This window comes from Diadema antillarum, unplaced genomic scaffold (genome assembly GCF_040938485.1).
Source record: "Diadema antillarum isolate AM-2024a unplaced genomic scaffold, OU_Dant_1.0 seq00000041_RagTag, whole genome shotgun sequence".
Classification (NCBI taxonomy): Eukaryota; Metazoa; Echinodermata; class Echinoidea; order Diadematoida; family Diadematidae; genus Diadema; species Diadema antillarum.
Window position 1 is genome coordinate 1,139,992 of NW_027271153.1, and position 20,175 is coordinate 1,160,166.

General features: G+C 38.2%; 1 protein-coding gene across 3 annotated transcripts in view; it reads right to left on the bottom strand.

The window, feature by feature from the left end:
* The window catches only part of LOC139725432 (oxysterols receptor LXR-alpha-like), a 258,092-nt gene that overhangs the window by 41,822 nt on the left and 196,095 nt on the right, over positions 1-20,175 (bottom strand). For all 3 annotated transcript variants that reach the window (XM_071636507.1, XM_071636506.1, XM_071636508.1), the window contains exon 2: positions 13,658-13,681. In XM_071636507.1, the coding sequence (XP_071492608.1) occupies positions 13,658-13,681 (24 nt within the window). The remainder of the gene's footprint in view (positions 1-13,657; positions 13,682-20,175) is intronic.

Genomic DNA, 20,175 nt, shown 5'->3' on the forward strand with positions numbered 1-20,175 from the left:
AAAGCTGTACCACTGAATGATAGTGCAAATTTAAATATATTTTCTGTATTCACACTTCATGAAACATTACTCTCACGGCAAAGGCCACGAGTTGTCACGATTATTCAAGCAGCAAAATAAAGAAAGCATTTGATGTTTCAAACAATGCCTCTGGCAGGAATAACCATGCAGCCAGCCACACAAACAGGAAAACCACGGCTACCTCATCTATCCAGATCTACATGAGACAGATAACAGACATCACTGGTTATCTCATCATAATAGCAGAAAAAGACCAACTATTCATCATAATTTCATGACGGCAGCAATAATGAGCACATGGCTACCAAGCATGGTATTATGACACTATGATGCTGAGAGTAACCACACAATAGGAGGAGTTGGAAGTGGACTACGACTACAAGTTGTTGTTGTGAAACCACGCACAGAGGACTCGGGGGTTCCTACCTGCCATTCTGGAGTTGACCTGTAGGCCCATGGTTGCACGAGTCTACCACGAATTTTCATCCACAGCTTGAGCAGAGGTGCGCCAGAGAGTTTTAGTTGGTGCTGACTTAAAAATCCAGAGTGGCAGCCAGAGGGTCTGGGAGGGTATGTCCCGCTGCCAAGACCTGGGGGCTCCTTGAAGAGCTCGAGATGCAAAAGGAGTGAATTCCGCCAAAGCGTCTCGAAGTGATGGGAGAAGGAGAAGCCTGCCTCTGTATGGCTGAATACTTTTTTGAAAAGGCTGCTCCGTACCGCGATTAGCTCATGATGCATTGAGCACATCAGGGGTTGCCGAGTGAGGTGCGAGATGAAAAAAGCGGACGCGGTGAGAGTGCTTTTTCTCTCCCCTCTCCCAGTCTCTCTCCCTGTCTCCGGCCCGCTCTCACTCTCCCCGCGCGACATGCAGTGCCATTCAGCACCCCCCGCATCCACCGATATGCAAGCAATGGCAAGGTTAGAGGAGACCAATAGAAAGTGAGCGAAGCCCTGGGCTCTCGGCTCCGTTCGTCGTCGTCGGCTGTGAAGTTAAGTGGCTTTCTGTGTGTGGGCGAGGAACAACACAATGCCTGCGCTTGAATTTTTGTACATGTGTGTATGTCTGTGTGTCTGTGTGTGTGTGTGTGTGTATGTGTGTGATGTGTCCCTGGGTCTGTTCTATTGTGTTAAGGCCATGATTGTGTATGTGCTGGGGCTTTGTGGGGACGGCCACACTGCTACGAAGGAGGGAATACTGCACTCACACCCTCCCCTCTCACTTTCTTCTTCTTCTGAAATATGTGCCTCCAAGAATGAGCAGTTGTTGTTGTTTTTCAGCCCAAACTTTGTGAATTGTACACATTTTGTGCATCTTGCGGAAGTCATTCTTTCAGATCCTCTGTGATTTTCTGTTCCTTCTGTATCTTGGTGGCTGGGTAGGGGATTTAACCCATACCTCACCTGTCCATTCCATCTCTCTGTATTGTCCACATACCTTTATTCTTTTAGTGTTTCCTTCTAAAAACCCTGCTTTTTCCCAAATTCATATCACGGCAGGATCTTTTTTATCAACCTCTGATTTAGACATTTGAGTGTCTCCATATCGTCTCACTGCCAGTTCACTCTCACATCCAGAAGTTTTCATTTGCTTTCTTTAACCTGTTGAGGACGGACTGTTTTTGCCATTACACGCATTTCTGATGGACAACTGCCCAAGTATTCTTGGGACTTGTCTTCAACGAGTTAATTTTGTGCGTGCTATTGTTACTCATTCTTTCCTACTCCTCTCAAACTCTCTCAATGCATCTCAAATGCATCTGACGCTGACTCCACTCCAAGCAAGTAAAAAGTTGTCAAGTGTGGGGGAGGGGTGGGGGTGAGATTACTTTCCATTATCAGAGAGCACCCCTTAATTTCTTGACAGCATGCCACATCAATAGCAGCATTCACACAAACAAATTATCAGGATAACGATCACAATCCAAATATCAAAAAAAAATTTTTGGCTCGTTGAGATGGACAGAAATATCTGGCTAACTGCCAATCATGATACTTCGTCAACCAAACTGTTCATGCCCGAAGTCTACCAAAATGATGACCCTTAAATCTTAGCTTGCCCTTGTGTTTATGCACTGTTGTGATGTGTTGTTAATGACAGATCAAAATATCTTGAATTTTTTTTTGCTTCAGTATCTATGTATGGATCACACACTTGCTGCGGTGCAAATTATGGTGCTATTTCTCTAATCATCATGTTACTTCTCAAATTATTGTAATACATTTTGAAACAATCTCAAGATTTCTTGGGATTTGAATCATGATGCCAATTGTGCTTTTTAGTAGGATTTTTAGGTCTACACAGGCAAAAATTTCAAGATTTGGATCATGATTCAAATCTTGATATGTGTATTTTGCTAATTCGTGTCAGTGTGAATCCCACTGTTGTTTGCCCATGACAGAAACAGTAGTCATTCCGGATCCATTGCCATGCCACTCCCTGTCCATCTATTTAAAGTCCTTCTTGTATTAACACCTGTTGTTTCCCCTGTATATATATACACCTGTTGTCTTCCCATTTTAGCATTCCTTTCCATTCTCACCTTGACCCTGGTCCCCATATATCACTGGTTTTCTTTTTCCACCTCAGAACTATCTCATGTTCACCCAGATGCAAAACAATGAGAGAAAATTTGAAGGAATTCAAAACCCAAAGAGAAATGTGGATTGAGTGAAAGCAGCAACATCAGTAGAACACATCAGTGAAAGTTTACGGAAAATCAGACAATCGATGTAAAAGTTATGAATTTTTAAAGTTTTGGTGTTGAAACTGCTGGATGAGGAGGCTAAGAGTTCATGATGTCATGTGTAGACAACAATATGAAGAAAATATAAAGAAAATTCGACATGCTTTTACTTTTTCAGCATAATGAAAAAGCAGCTCCTTGACTTGACTAACTGCTTTCAGAAAGCAGGGGAATAATTACTGGCCTTAACATTATGTCAATATCAAGTTGATGGAATATGTAATTTTCATGAAAAATGAGTTTTTGTGGAATTCCCTTTATATTTTCTTTATATTGTTGTCCACATATATGTCATGAACTCTAGTAGTCTCTTCATCCAGCAGTTCCAACACCAAAACTTAAAAAATTTATACCTTTTGCATGAATTGTCCAATTTTCCTCAACCTTTTACTGATTTGTTCTACTAATGTTGCTGCTTTCACTCAATCCACATTGCTCTGGGTTTTAGTTTCCTTTAAATGGATCACACTTCGCACACCTCACATGAGACGTACAGACACAGGTAAGAAATGCACAAAAGGCAACATGCCACTGTAAAAACATTTCAGGGAAAGACAACGGCAAGTGATAAAGATTATGACTTCCTGATCATAAATCATGGAAAGTCCGGTGTTCAAATGATGAGTACATTTCTAGCACAGATCAGCCATCTTCCAAATACCTTGTCACGCAAATGTGAACCAAATCGATATACTATTACATATCAAGAGTGAATGCATACCTTCAATTCAAAGGTTGTTCCTCACCATTAGAAAGCTTGCCCAAGCCTTGCCTAACATAGCGATGACTGTTTCATGAAGAGAAGATTCTAAGCATTTGCAATGCAGTAAAGTCTGTAGAGGTGGATGGAATAGCTTGTCGAGGTCCTCGGGGGAAAATATCCATAGATTTGAATACATCAGCAAAATATGTCTTTCCAGAACTACTGCTGAAATATCATCACAATCAGACCACAAGACACAGGTGTTTGTGAGTAATGAAATTCATTTGTGTAGAGGCAGAAGTGAGGACACTGTGGAATAACTTTGTATGGCAGATTTCACCTATGGAGGGGCCCCCAAAGAGACTTTTGGGACATGTTTTGAGGTGAATAACCATGCCATAGCTTGCGTCAGCAGGGAAGTTTGTAGAAACTTTGTGCCAATGCAGAAAAGGCAGATGTCCCACCCCTTACACCTGGGCTTGTAAACACAGGATATGCAGATAGAAAGCAACCAACAACAACAACAACAACAACATAACAAAACCACAAACTTAACCATCTTCTTTTTTCCCCTGTTTACTTGGACTCATTTAAAAGCCAGCGAGGGCGACAGACTGACAATACCCACAGGGAGACGGATGATGTCATCAGAAAATGGTAGGTAGCGCTGGTTATTAATGCTTGAGACATATTTCTGATTTTACAGTTTCTGCACAAGAAAACACACCATTTCAACAAAGGTCAGAATGCAGTGATCGCACCCAAGGACTTCATCTAATGAGGAAACATTCAACAAGGGTAATGTGGTGAAACATTTGATTGTGTTCTGAGTGTTCACAATTTTATTAGTCACGACTTCGTGGCTTGGGATTCAATTTCCTATTAAGGAATGTGAGTGGGAGACTGTACTTAAAAAACACCAGCTTGTGGTTAAATGTATCCATTCATAATTTCATACAGGACTTCCCTTTCATCATCATTGTTATTACTTATTATCTAGGAATGTAATGGTTGTAAAGATCGTGTTTCAAGAATCAAAGCACAATAAACTGTGCGTGGTTTGCTTTGCGCAGAAATGATAATGCAGTATGCACATATAACAGCATCTAAAGAGCTAAAATGCATATGGCAGCAACGCCTCATTAAGGCAGTCGCCATTCATGCGCACATCCATCCACTCCGCATAGTGTTCCACTCAACTGATTTTGATGACTTTTAAGGCACACTATAAACTTTCGTACGTTAAATTTTTGTTAGATGAGGAGTTAAACACCCACATACTGTGAGATCAACAACGCCAGCAAAAATGGCGGTATCTACAGGATGTGATGAGAAATGTGAAGTTACACTGCTACATGCTATGATATTGCTGAGACTACTGTAAACATTTTAAATTTCGCAGCATGGAAACTTTCCTGTCAATATGCACTACTATAGTGAGAATGACAACATGCAATTTTCCCTTTTACTAGTAACTGATGTAATATTTAGCAACACAATACGGTTGAGATTTTCTGCATATACACAATCCAAGCATAGAATTATTATCATGCTGCAATTAGGATCAATACAAAAAAAAAGTAGAAGTAGAAACTTAAGAAGAAAACAGCAACACCTCTATCTAAAAGATAAATATTCTCATCAATATGACACATCGCATATTGGGATAGATTCACCAACTGCTGGAAGAGGCACGAAAGAAGTTATGGCTAAAAAAAGTTTTTAGTCTATCCCCCCCCCCCCTCCCCCAAAATAAGAATCAGCTCTCTTTTCCAACAAAGACCCTGAAACAAGGGGTAAGAATGAGAGGGCCATGCAAAGGAATGGCAACCAAACTTGACATGGGTTCAGTGACCGGGAGGTCGTTCACCCCCAAAATTTTGTGTGGGCATGCCTGGCAGTCTACAAACACAGACCCCTTTCATTCTGTGGGACAAGGATGAAATGTGTCAGCTGATAATCCCTGTCAAGGACAAATATCTTGTCAAAACTGTTTACATCAAATATCTCTTGTAAAAAAAAAAAATAGATAAATAAAGAAAAAGAAAAGGGCAACCTGTATCAGCTGCTTGGACTGAGTAACAAGTCTGGTAAGCCTACATGAAGGAATTCCCAACAAACTTTTGACAATAATAAACATGTCATTTTGCCCCTTGGATCCCCTCTGCTAAACCCTGTCCCCCTCAAATGAATAATAATTATAAAAAAAAAGACAGATGAGTTTAGTTACCTATCATCATAGCATCATTAATGTTTTGGTAGTGATACTCCTATGGGGGGGGGGGGGGGGGGGGTTACAAAGTAATCTGTTACATACCATTTTCACACCATGACAATTATCTGTTCAGGCACACTGTGCCATATGCTTGAATGAATGAATGAATGAATGAATGAATGAATGAATGAATGAATGAATGAATGAATGAATGAATGAATGAATGAATGAATGAATGAATGAATGAATGAATGAATGAATGAATGAATGAATGAATGAATGAATGAATGAATGAATGAATGAATGAATGAATGAATGAATGAATGAATGAATGAATGAATGAATGAATGAATGAATGAATGAATGAATGAATGAATGAATGAATGAATGAATGAATGAATGAATGAATGAATGAATGAATGAATGAATGAATGAATGAATGAATGAATGAATGAATGAATGAATGAATGAATGAATGAATGAATGAATGAATGAATGAATGAATGAATGAATGAATGAATGAATGAATGAATGTTTCTGTATACAAAAACTTTCTGAAGATTCAAACGCTGTTTCTCTTGGATTCTACCACGTCTCCTTCAAAACGATGGTAAACAAAATTTTGTACTAGTTAGACAATGATGCATTCGGAGTTAAATATTTCAAAAGGCATAAGAAGAAGACTACATGTCCTGTAGAGCATAATTCCATTCACAGCCAGCACCCACTATACCCCGTTCATGCCGTCTACCATGACTGCCCCGGTGAGAGTGAATTGATTATAATTTAGCAGGAAATTGAGTCTGTAATTGCCTGTCTATCCATTCACATTGTGTGATTTCTGAACAGATTCCACCAAAATTCAATAGAATTTTCCCCCCTTTTTCAGAGTTAGTATTCCCCAGGCACAGCTAACTTGTCTATGGATGGTGGCTGACAAATGAAAAGAGGGGTCAAACTTTTGACATTAGAATATAGACGGTGTCAAACTTCAAACAATGCTCAAAAACAGCTTAGCCAGGAGAGACATACAGGGTTATTATCATCCCCTGAGAGACAGTAACCCTTCCTTTAAATAATGAGGCAGATCTCCATGCATCCACTTTCTATCTCATTGTTTCTTATCATCTCCCAACTCAATGAAATGATATTTCTCGAAAAAGATTGTTGGTCTGCTTTTGCTGCTGTTGTTGTTGTTGATATTTATGTTTTATTCATTATTGTTGTTGTGTGCACACTAGCATTATGCTACGTTCTGGTTTATCATGATTGTGTTATTTTCGAATGTGGACCAACAGAAATGAATGAAATAAATGAAATTTTGGGAAATACAAATCTGTAGAAGGCTTGTTAATCAACTAAATTTAGAATGACCACTAGTGCATTTAATATCTTAGTGTTCACATAGATGATTAATCACATTTATTCCATCAAAAAAAGGGGAAAAATAAAGAAAAGAATTAGGCAAATGCCACAGGATATATTTGTGGAGACAAACAAAACAAAAAGACAAACAAACAAACAAACAAACAAACAAACAAACAAAATGTGAGAAAATTGAGACATGGGAAATGAAATGCCTACTTCAACATAAAGAATAATCCTGAATGTTCAGTATGATGTTGTTTGCAGCAACCCCCCCCCCCCCCCCCAATTTGTAAGCCAATACTGAAAAGGATGTTAGGGTCAATGAAGTTTGACAAATGATGAGAGGGATCACATTCAATGTTGCGGTCCAAGCACAGTTTTTGGTCCAAAATTCAATATTAAAAGAAAGTGTGTGGACACAATTTGAAATTACCATCACTGTGAAATGTGTAATAAGATTAAATCAATATGTATCAAAACATGCAGGGATGGGGAATACATTATATTGTTTGCTGTTAAAGCAAGACATCATTTCACATAATTAATCTTTTGAGTTGACATCTTCCTGTTTTTTCCACTCATGAAAGAATGGCGAATATGCCAACACATTGCATAGGGTGCCCAGAATATATCCAGTGATCCATATATGAAGGAGGGGGGTGAAAATCAAAGCCTTTCATGCGGATTGTCTGCTTGATCAGAGTGCAGAAACCCTGATTTCTCCTTACCGTGACCTCTTGGTCAGTGACCTCTCAGGCCGAACATATCATTAGCCCCGCTGTGGGTAGCTGTAGCCTAGGAAAGCAGACCCTTTTCCAGGATGTCTGGCTTACAATGACTCACACAACATTCAACTATCGACCTGCTAATAACCATGACAAGGATTGCGGAAATATCAAACTACTCTGTAACATGCACCGACCTCCATTTCTTCCTGTATAATGTAGCTTTCCTGTTTTCCTATGCTTTCAAACTCAGGCGATCTTGACGCATGAGCAGAGTGGGCTACAGCATGTGAACCAGCAGTGACTGCTACTATCAGTATGAGCAGTATTTTATGGCATGCAAAACTAATATGGCACTTGAGAACTTTAATAACACAGGCTTGGAGAAAGATGCTTACTAGCCAAAATATGCAGTGTACTGTTTGGGGAAAAAGTCGATTACTTCACCCCACTTCAAGATCAAAGTACATGTCATCAGTCTCACCGCAGTTTAGGGTCACAGAGAATTTGTAACCACAGAATGACAGATTTGTGAAGGCAATAAATCATTAATGAATTTAACAAAAAGTCTTCATTGAAAAATATCCATTTGCCCTACGCTCTACACAATGGTGAAATATTTCACAATGTCCCATAATCCCTCGTGTCTTTGGTCCTAGAGGTGCAATGTGCACACAAATGCAGATTCATAGACTTTTTACATTAGAGTATTTTTCTTCATTGGAAAGTGATATGTTCTATCCTCTCTATTTCTCTTACTGTCAATGCTACACCGACAGCTAACCAAATATTTCACCTGACTGTCAGGGTGTTCAAGACACAAAGAAATTTATACTAAAATGGCATAACTATATCAAAACGGTATAGCTATGCGATGAATCTATAGGCCTACGTCTGAACGCTGACTAATAAAACAACATATAACGAAACAATGTATAATGGCATGACGGTCAGAGCATCGTTTTCGAACTAGAACTCGATAAAGAACCAGCATTCCATCATGTCCATGTGTGTCTGAACGTATGACAAACATAGAAAGGTATATTATTCTTTAGGCCTATACGTTGTTTCTTTATAGAGTTTTGGTATAAACTGGTTTGCATCTGAACGGAGATAGTAGCCTTTCATAGAGCACCAAGTGTATCAAGGTAGTGGACGGTAGAGTGCTTGGTATGTTACTGCAATAAAATCCACCATGAATTCAGGTCTGTTGAATGGTGGGATGATTGGGACCAGCTAGCACACTGTCTCCCACTACCTCTGGTTTGGTCATTCTACCGGTCCCGCATGTGAAATCTCTTACCATCATCATTCAAGGATACATTCTAGAATTGCCTCTCTTGCAAAGAAGTCGGCAATATTCATTGTCATCCTATCACTGATGAATGCAAAATGATGCTACAGTATGCCTATCACAATTTCACTAATACTTATGACAGCATTATCTTACACTCATCTCTACCCTCAGAATTTGATACAACATAGAAGTCAATTTAACAAAAATCAGGTAGTACCTACATAGACCCCTGCCTGAGCATACTCGGGACTCGTCCTGTGCATGGCAGGTGCCAAAGGAAGTAAGAATGTCCATTTTCAGATGTTATAGTCTTTTTTTTTATAATGAAATATAATCTTCAGCGAATCATATTCATATATATTCTTCTGACAAAATTTAGTCTTTTTAGGAGGATAGGTGACTTACATTTATGAGGCAATAGCTAAATTTTATGCAATAAACTACATCATGGTCAAGAAGAACCCTTGAAAGATGTTGAATGCATTAAAATAAACATTCTGAACTGACTTTTTGTATCAAAAATATTTCACAGGGTTGTGATACCGGAAGCCAATACAAGCCTGGTAATTCAAGACTAACACACAGACACAATTACAACTCCAGTACTGAGCAAAACACGCATCAGCAGAGCACACATGTTGGTGTGCACGCGGAACAAAAACAACGCTGCAGGTTAGAAGATGAGCGAGGTATCCTCAACATATCTCATTTTCCACCACAAGATGGCAGCAGATAGAATCATCTCAATATAAAATCAACTCTGTAAAAGCTGTGCAGGATGATATCACCCATGTCTGTTATACATTCTTCACATACCTGTTTTCAACAGAGAGAAAGATGTACACTGCATTGAAAAGAAAAATAATTCAAAGAAAAAAAAAAAAGAAGTCCAATAGATATAATATGACATGAATGAAATAACAATGAAAGGTTGGGATTAATGACATTGATCTATCATAGACTCGATATTTGTGTTCTATATTTCCCTTTACCTGATTTTTCTCCTGGGACCTTCAGCTAACAATCAAGCTTCTATGTAGGCCCCATCATATTTCTTTTACTTTGAACATAGTCCAATACTACTGTAGACGAGCTTTGTGTTTATTGAGACAATTGTACATTCATGTGAAGGTCATGTAATTTCTACTTTGTAATTTTGTTACTGTATAGTTTTTTTTTTTTTTGAGGGGTATGACATTTTCATGAGAAATCTAAAAATACGATTGAAATTGAAATAGTTCATCATTGAAAAGTCAATTTCTGCTGTTGCTTGGGGAAAGAGAAATTGGTTGGTTCTCTTTATTGAACATACAAGTACACACTCATTGTTCTATTTTCAATTAGGAATCCATAGAGGGATTTTTTTTTCCCCCAAGAAAAACTAATAAAGAAGCAAGAAATGATATGGATGAAAATAAAGGAATTGGAAACACCCGAATTACATACTGCTGAAGGACCTACCTACTGGTTATGTCATTGTCTGGATGTGATAGGGGATATGATATGTTTGTGATGCTCAAAACATTCAGCCTTTGTGTTGTAGTGAACGGTTTGGTCACTTTTGCATTTAGTAACAGCTGATAAGCAAAGGACACTCTAATCTGCCCATTTCCTGTCATGACATATAATGATTTGGTCTGTTGTTTGTTGTTGTTGTGTTCTTTTTTCCAGGGGCCAGCTTAGGTGCCAAAGAAAGTCATAATTTGTGTGTTAAAAACTTGGAATCTAGTGCTCACAGTAGAAAAGTTTTGTTGAAGTCCTAAAGTCCAAATCCTTTAACCCCTTGAGGACGGACTGATTTGGCTACAACACGCATTTCCCATAGACACCTGCCCGAGTATACTCGGGACTCGTCCTCAACGGGTTAATAAAGAATTAAAGGATTTTGCACTCATGGCACGAATGTATGTCATGGCGAGGAGTACATGGACTCCTTTATTATCTAAACGCTTGTCATATCTCGACTCAAAAGGCTTTATCTTTTCTTCTTTACTGTTGTTGAGGTTATGCTGTTGAGGTTATGATACACCCCACATTCTCATTTAGCCTAAGGCAATCAAAACTCAGTGTTACGCAGGTAACATGAACAGGAAAATATTTGCTTTAATTGTGAATACAGATGCTAGGCAGCTTGTCTGATAGGAGAGGGTCAATGGGCAAATGTGAACATGAATAAATAAATGAACACATATATAGATATATCTTCCCAACCCTGTTTTGTGGTTTTCGTCTCCTTGGACATTAATTATAGAAATAGCCACTTTACGTAATTCGCTCTTGTACAAATACATGATGAATGCATTCAATACCACAAGGTGTTTACCACAAAACTTTCCTTACAAAAATTCAATGAATGAATACATATAATTCATCGCAACTAGTCTTTGTGATAAACTTAATGTTCATGTTCAGCAAATGTAAGACTGAACACGGAAACACCGACCGAACCCCCCCCCCCCAAAAAAAATATATATATACATATATCCTGAATAAACAAAATAAAAAAATGAACAAGACTGTGGCTGATATTTACATACAAACTTTGTTCACAGGAATGCTTGAATTACCATTCTAGAGATATCCGCCTGTCAGTTATAGTACTGTACTGGTCTGTGGAATTTATGGTAATGATTGTGTTGAAACAATGAAAGAAATACAAGTTTGAAAAGCGAAGAACTCTTTCTCTTTCCTACTGCTCTAACAAAACCTGTAAAAAAAAACCAAGTGTGTAATTGTGTGGCCTGCTAGCTGCAATTGAAATACAAACTAACAGTCTTTGTTTATATCAACTATACAGCAGGAAACATACCAACAACCAAAGTGACACATACTTTGGTAAGACTTCGTGATGATGGCTATGTACATAATGTAGTATAAAGCCAATTAGTGGTAAAGCACTATCATTGAAGGGTTTTTTTTTCTCCTCATACTGACCACAAAGGCCTTCTCAGTTACCAGGGTCCTGTTTCATAAAACTTTTTATCAGTAACAACTGCCACATTTCTATGACAAACTTGCTCTCTGCCAATCAGATGCAAGGATTTCAGTAGCTTATAACAACTATTGTAATTTGTTATCGATAACAAGTTTTATGAAACAGGGCCCTGGTCCCTCCAGTTTGGGTGTCGGCAGGAAGACAGGGTCATTTCTTAACGTCAACTGAAATAGCCCCCTCTGTGGGTGAGACTTGAACACATGGCATAGCAAGTGGCGTGAAATCCACTTCCTTCCTGTGGTATGTGTTTGTGTTTTTTTTCCTCCTTGTCCTTCTTCTCTTCATTGGTAGGTATACGATATCTTGTATAATTTTCTTGAATCCCCTAATGGGGGGGGGGGGGGGGTACCTCTAGGCTTACATATTAAATCCCCTGTCACAGAATTCAGGCTATATTGGTACCTATACAATGAACAAATGATAATAAAGATAAACAATTCACACAAAATATACATTTCTGCTGCATTATTCCATCGCAACGAACTTCATGGTTTAGGAACTTTTAGCCAATCATTCCTCTTACTGCAAGTACAATGTATTTATCAAGCAGTCTTCACTGAGAAAAGCTCACATTGTGTATTTCTCTTTTTATCTGAAATCAATACTTGTGAAAGTATGAGACTTATGCCCCTAAAATGCCTTCTCCAAACAGGAAAGGTTCTTCAAAAGGTGAAATATATATTGGACAGCAAAATATATGATATAGCTTCCTTTATCTTCTTAATCTGGCTGACATAGACAGCACCTGGATGACACACATACACACACACAAAACTCACATGTACATAAATATATAGACACATACACACACTTAAAAAAGCACAACAACCCCTCCCCCCAAAAAAAAAACAAAACAAAACAAAACAAAAACAAAAACAAAAACAAAAAAAAAGATAGAGAAAGCGAGGGAGAAACCTCCCTGTATCGAAAACTGTTTGTGTGGCAGGCTGGAAGTCTTCATAAATACAATAAGATTTGTAGTGAGGAACTTTAGACTGAAGAATGATTCACTATGCCACTCACTGCAGAGCTGAAATAAGTTAGCTGTCAGATACCAGACAAAATGTTGCAAAACAATTGTGATTCAGGTGCAAGTTTCTTCACTTTGTCTCCCTCTACCCGATCCTTCACACCTCTGAATAATAATATCTTTCTTTCACAATTGTGATTGTCGATATGACAATCTCTGAAAAGATTTGTGAGGTCCTTGGCAGCTGGACCATCATTTTGTCAAATATTACAATATTGACCCTGAAAGTTATCACAGCCATTTTCACTGGCAACCAAATTTATAGAAATATCAGCATTCTCTCAAATGTGTTAACAGAGAATGGATGAATATCATAAATATATGTACAGTATGCGTTGTTTGGAAGTTTGCATGTTGATGTAAACGAGGAAGAGAGGTTTGCGGTATAGTGGTTACAACACCATATGGTGTTACTGCAAAGCTCTCTTCCTTTATTATGTATAATATATTGTGCATATTGCATACATATACATGTTTATGAATGTTTATGTATATCTATATTCGGCTTGTATTTTAGTTTGTACTATGTACTTTATGTAATGAATGAGATACCACTCACCTGACATGTCTTGACCCATGTGTTCTGAAAGATAAAATGGAAAATGAAAATAGATACATATTAATCACCATGACAACAGACATGTATATCTATGGCAAAAAATATTGTGAGTCTGCATCACTTAACAGTAAGCAGAAGGAAACAAGTGCATTATGACTCCTAATTCATCAACGTTAGCACTTCGAATGTGAGGAGTGATGGGCAAGCCCTCATTGTTTCTAAAGGATGGATGGTGTATACAGTATACATGGTAACAACAAGTGATAAGTGCATTAATTTTCATTATAAAATGGGTTCAAGAATGTAGCCAATTGGAAGCGCTGAAATGAGTCACGTGTGCTTGTATTAATTTCTCACTAACATCCACGGCCGACGTCACAATGTTTGCACTAGCAGTGCGCACTCAATCAGTTGTTACAAGTGCGTCGCGCGGTACTATACGCACTGTCAATCCTGTAAACAACTTCTAGTTCGGGCTGCCGGGCGGCCTTTCTTGTGTGCATAACATGAGTGGCGTACGTATACTCTTATACGTACAGTACTTATATGTGCGGGATTTCCGAGTGCGACGTGCGTAAATGTTTGGGACGAACATCTTCGGACATCTTGATCCACAAAGGTACGTGAAAAATGCTGTTAGTTTTCGACCCATTTTATAAAACAAATGATGCACAGGATTATTTCGTGGCGTTAGTGGAGATGCAGCTCACTCTTGGGTATTTACAATGTAGTGCAACATGCACTCGGCTTCGCCTCGTGCATGTTTCACAATTGTAAATACCCTCGAGTACGCTACATTTCCACTAACGCACTCTATCCTATGCATCATTTGTATATTAATGTTGATAACTCAATGAATTGAATCCAGCCAAATATATCAGACATCTGTGTATTCTCTTGCAAATAATTGCTCCTGGCATTGACTCAGTCATCCCCATTTGCTAACCAGTTCTATGTGAATGGTACTTTAAGGTTATGGTCATGGAAGGGTTAATCCAACACTGCACATACATCATATGAGAGAGAGAAAAAAAAATGGATCTAATCCCTTAGCATGGGGAAAGAAGAATGGCCTGATTGAAGCAATTTTCATTCCACTGCCCACCCAGGTACAGTTGAAAACTAGAACTCAAATCAAGATTCCTCGGCTGTATGTGTACATACATAGAGATCAGTTATAAAGCTATTATTATATACACAACTATGGGGGATTCCCGAATATTGAGTCAGGCTAGCCTTCCCATGGCATCGAATCTCAATGCTGCTGGGTCTTTAAAGGGATGGTATAGTTCTTGGATGAGATGAGGATCCAGCTTTTAGCTTTTTGCGAGATACTGTAAAACGAGGAATTTTCGCGTGCATTTTAATTTCGCGAATTTCGCGAGCGCCAAGATTCGCAAAATTAAAATGCACGCAAAAGTTCTTGTCTACACTATATGCATTGAATGCCAGTGGCAGTTTGCGAAAATTTCATGCCGCAAAAAAGGCCGTCGGCTCCAATTCGCGAAAAGTTCATGCCGCGAATATATCATGTTTTACAGTACTTAGAAATCACTTTATTAAGGCGCACCTGGTAAACTAGGGACTGCGAGCGACGGAGAGCGACACTCAGCGACGGGGACATATTGCGAGAACAATGAAGTGCGTCGCAGTATGTTTTTACTCCGTCGCTAAGCGTCGGTCAAAGCACTACGCGCCATCATTTTGATGATACCGCGACGCTTGCCGACGCTTGCTGACACTTGCCGACACCCTCAAAAGAAGCTGTTGATTATTTCTATGTTGCGTGACCTCCGCTCACGCAAGTGTTCGTTTTGCGTTTCGGGACATGGCGCTTGAGATGTAGCGAGATTTCTGAATGGTCACGGCCAGTGCTCAAATTGAATAGCGAGCGACGTGTCCAGACGCACCTTTTCTGATTACAAATGATGCTCGTGATAGCCCGACGATGAGCGACGTGTCCCGACGCTTTCCTTTGTCTCAACATTGGTTATGAGTTGATTTGCGTTTCGTTTGGCTATAAGATGGTGAAAAGAAAACGTAATTATGGGGTGTGATCTCACTGAACGGGGAACACTTTGAAAGTAGCGATCGAAGAGGGTTTATGAAAACACATGTAGGTTCACACTCATACGCGAATGTATGCCTTAATTAGGCAGCTCCATACATGTAAAATTTTGCATGCATGAGGTGAGATCTTTTTTTATCTGTCAAGTGACTCAAGAACTAAATACAGTGTATTACGAAGTCGTCCTATTTCTCCCGTAGGAAAAAGTAAGATGTTTGCCGTTACTTTTGGAAATGAACAGCGGCAACAATCGGCTCCGCAAGATGCTAAAATTAATGTCGGATGTTTCATTTTAATTTTGGAAATGAATAATGGTAATATTCGTATGATACTAAAACGTCGGATATTTGTTTATACTTTTGGAAATGAATAACGGTAAGATTCAGCTCCATACGGTGCTAAAATTGATGTCAGATATTTGATTTTGCGTAAGGATAACATTTGGCTCCGGAAGATGCTGAAATAAATGTCGAATGTTTGCTTTGACTTTCGGAAATGATTAACAATAATATTCAACTCCGTACGATGATAAAATAAACGCCGCATGTTTGCTTTTACTTTCGAAAGTTAATAGCAACATTCGGCTCCAGAAGATGCTAAAATAACTATCACATGATTGCTTTTACGTTCGGAAGCGAATAGCAGTAATATTCTGCTCCATACGATGCTAAAATGTCGGATGTCTGCTTTTTAAATTTCGAAATGAATAACAGTAACATTGATTCATTAAATTGATGTTTGCTTTGACGTTCGGAAATGAATAACAATTATATTCAACTCCGTATACGATGATAAAATAACTGTCTGATGTTTGCTTTTATGTTCGAAAGTAAATAGCAATAACATTCAGCTCCGGAAGATGCTATAAATGCCGGATGTTTACTTTAACGTTCGAAAGTAAATTAGCGATAACATTCAGCTCTGGTAGATGCTAAAGTAAATGTTGAATGATCCCTTTGACGTTTGGAAATGAATACCAATAATTTTCAACTCCGTGTGATGGTGAAATAAATGCCGGATGTTTGCTTTAATGTTCGAAAGTAAATATCAATAACATTCAGCTCCGGAAGATGTTAAAATAAATGTCGAATGATCCCTTTGACGTTCGGAAATGAATAACAATAATATTCAATTCCGTACTATGATCAAATGAATGTCGGATGTTTGCTTTTACTTTCGAAAGTAAATATCAATGACATTCGGCTCCGGAAGATGCTGAAATAAATGTCAGATGATTGCTTTTACGTTCGGAAGTGAATAGAAGCAACATTCTGCTCCATACGATGCTAAAATAAATGTTGGATATTTGCTTTCACATTTCGAAATGAATAACAGTAACATTCAGCTGCGTTTGATGGGAAAGTAAATGTCTGATATCTGCATTGACGTTGAAAATGAACAACAGTAGGCCCTACTATTCGGCTCCGTACGATGCTAAAATAATATTGTCAGATGATTCATTTCACTGTCGGAAGTGGACAGCAGCATTCGGCTCCGTATGATAATGAAATAAATGTCGGATGTTTGCTTTTAAATTTGGAAATGAATACCAGTAATATTCTGCTCCGTACGATGCTAAAATAATAAGAGATTGTTGCTTTTACATTTGGAAATGATTAACGGTATCAATCGGCTCAGTTAGATGCTAAAATAGATAGCGGATGTTTGCTTTCACGTTCGGAAATGAATAAGGATAACATTCAGCTCCCTAAGATGCTAAAATGAATGTCGGTAGTTTGCTTTTACATTTGAGAATGATTAACGGTAACATTCGGCTCCGTAAGGTGCTAAAATACTAGTAAATGTTGCATGATTGCTCTTACAATCGGAAATGAATAACGGTAACTTTCGGCACTTTATAGTGCTAAAACGTTAATGTCGGATGTTTTAAATGTCTGCAAATGCTCCCACTTTCTCATTTCAAACGTAAGTTTTGACCACCTAAATAGGCATCAACTTTTAACTAACTAACAGTGTGTGGGATTATTCCGAAGGTGCCTTAGTCTGAAAACTCTTAATCCGGCACGAAAATGTATTTATTTATTTATTTATCTATCTATCTATCTATTTTTTTATTTATTCATTTATCTTTTGAGATTAACAACGTTGAGAATATCGACCCCCGTTTCGTTTTCGAGTCGACGATTCTTCAAAAAACGAAACTTTTCCCCCCCTTCGTCAATTTGGGATTTACGAGCCTTCGGAATGACTGTAACTATGTTTATTTTTTTTTTTTTCAGTCGATTAGGGGATTGGGGGGGGGGGGGGTAATTCAGAAAATTGATGTAGAAGGGAGTGAAAATCTTGAGGCAAGAAATACAAGTAAGTGAAATTCTCAGTTTGATATCGTTAATTTTTTTTTGCGTGATGTTTGTATTCTGGAAAGAGTCATGTACTTATTCCATTGGTTCGTTACTCCGAATCTTAGCCTTCGGAATAACGAACTTTAAGTAACGAACTGTAACTTTATGTTTTGTTTTGTTTGTTTGTTTTTCAGTCGAGCAGTGGAGGGGGAAGGGTAATTCAGAAAAGAAATATATAGACGGCATCAGGGAAAATTTTGAGGCAAGAAATCAGTTTCTCAGTTTGACATTGTTAATTTCTTTGCGTGGTGGTTATTATTCCAAAAAGAGTCAGGTGTGATGACACTAGATGTACTTATATTCCGATGGTTCGTTCTTCAGTATCCGAAAAACGCAAATTCCATGTTTGTTACTACAGTAATCTGAAAGTGTACTAGGGTTTGTTAATCCGAACATTTTGTGACATTCCGAAGGTTCGTTAATCTGAAAATGGGAAATACGGTTCGTTAATCTGAAAACGAATAACGTGGTCAAAAATTTGTTTTGTTTTCGGATTAGCAGCATTTAGAAAACCAAACCTTCCTTCGTTTTTGAATTGACGAATCTTCAAAACAGCAACACAATTTTGTTGTTGCTTTTATTTTTTTTTTTCGAATAACGAGACTTCGGAAATTGCAAACTTTCAAAGTAACGAACAGTTACGATCTTTTGTTAATCATTAAAGCGAGCAGTGGAGGATAATTCAGAAAAGAAATATAGACGGAAGGAATAATCTTTGATTGATGATGATGTTGGTCATGTTTCTGAATGTTTATAGAAAAAGGCTGAGTGATCTGAGTGATGGTGATGATAAGTTATTACTAATGCGAGTGTAAAAGACAGCTTTTGCTGAACATACTTCTTTCCCTTCCGGCCCATGAATGATAAAAAAAAAATACATACACCTCACAACAAAAAGAACCACGTGCTAGCAACCTTCGTAAAGTTAAATCTAGACGTTCATTGCCAGCAAAGGGGAAAAACACAACAGTAACTGAAGCAAAGAGATTGTGTATGCACTCTGTGGCATTACGAGAAACTTGACACCCCACCCCTCTCCCCTCCTTGTGGAAAATTTCCACAAAACCAGGTGCCAGACCCAAGGTGCCAGACGAAAGAATGCGCGCACTGGAATAAACCGCGTGTAAATAGCCTGGAAATATGGATCGAAGAACTAGCTCATGAGTTGTCATCGCAAAGATCATGATTCTAATTATAGCCTTTCTTTTGACCGTTAGTAGAAATATCGAACAGTTTATTATTGTGTACTTACTTGAGTATTTTAAATGTTTACTGAACTACAAATTGTATAGGAAGGGATTGATTACTCACAGAAATATACGAAAGGCCTCGTATGCCCACACAAATCCACTACGAGATGCAGCCACTACCCGGTTAGACAGCAAAATCCTGACAATTTCACGCTCAAAACTACGTATTACTTTGGAAATTTTGAAGGAACTTCACCTACGAACTGTGAAGTTATTTGGCTATCAACATTCGTTCTTTTTGTTTTTTGTTTTGTTTTTGTTTTTTCCTCGTTTAAAAGACATGATTTCTTCGTATGGAACGTAAACTGTTTAGCGAACATCGTTATGGCAGACTTTGTGATATCAGTCAGGGTAAAAGAAACTCGAATAGTTAAGATGTTTAGAATCCAATAAATAACATGAAAAAGCCTGAAAAATAACACATGACTATGTTTTATAGTAAACAATAACTGAATATACCCAAAAAAAGTTTACATTGAAAGAAAGATATTATTCAGAGGGGTGAAGGTTCAGATGCGAGTTTCTTCACTTTGTCTCCCTCTGCAAATTAAATTTGTTCAGATCGCAACTGCTGATCTGTAAATCCACAAACATGTATACATCGCGTACAGTAGCTCAGTACATAAACACGTAGTACTCGAGAATCTTTATAATCGTGCTGCTGGTACACAAGCTGGACAATACTATTACTAAAATAACTAAGGCATACTAATATGTCGTAATGTTTGTTTAGTCAATTTTTTTGAGGACTAGCCAAAATTGAATCAGGGTAGTGATTTGACAACAATAAGTGAATAAAGACAATCTGAACTTACTCGTTGCCCTATTGTGATGTGG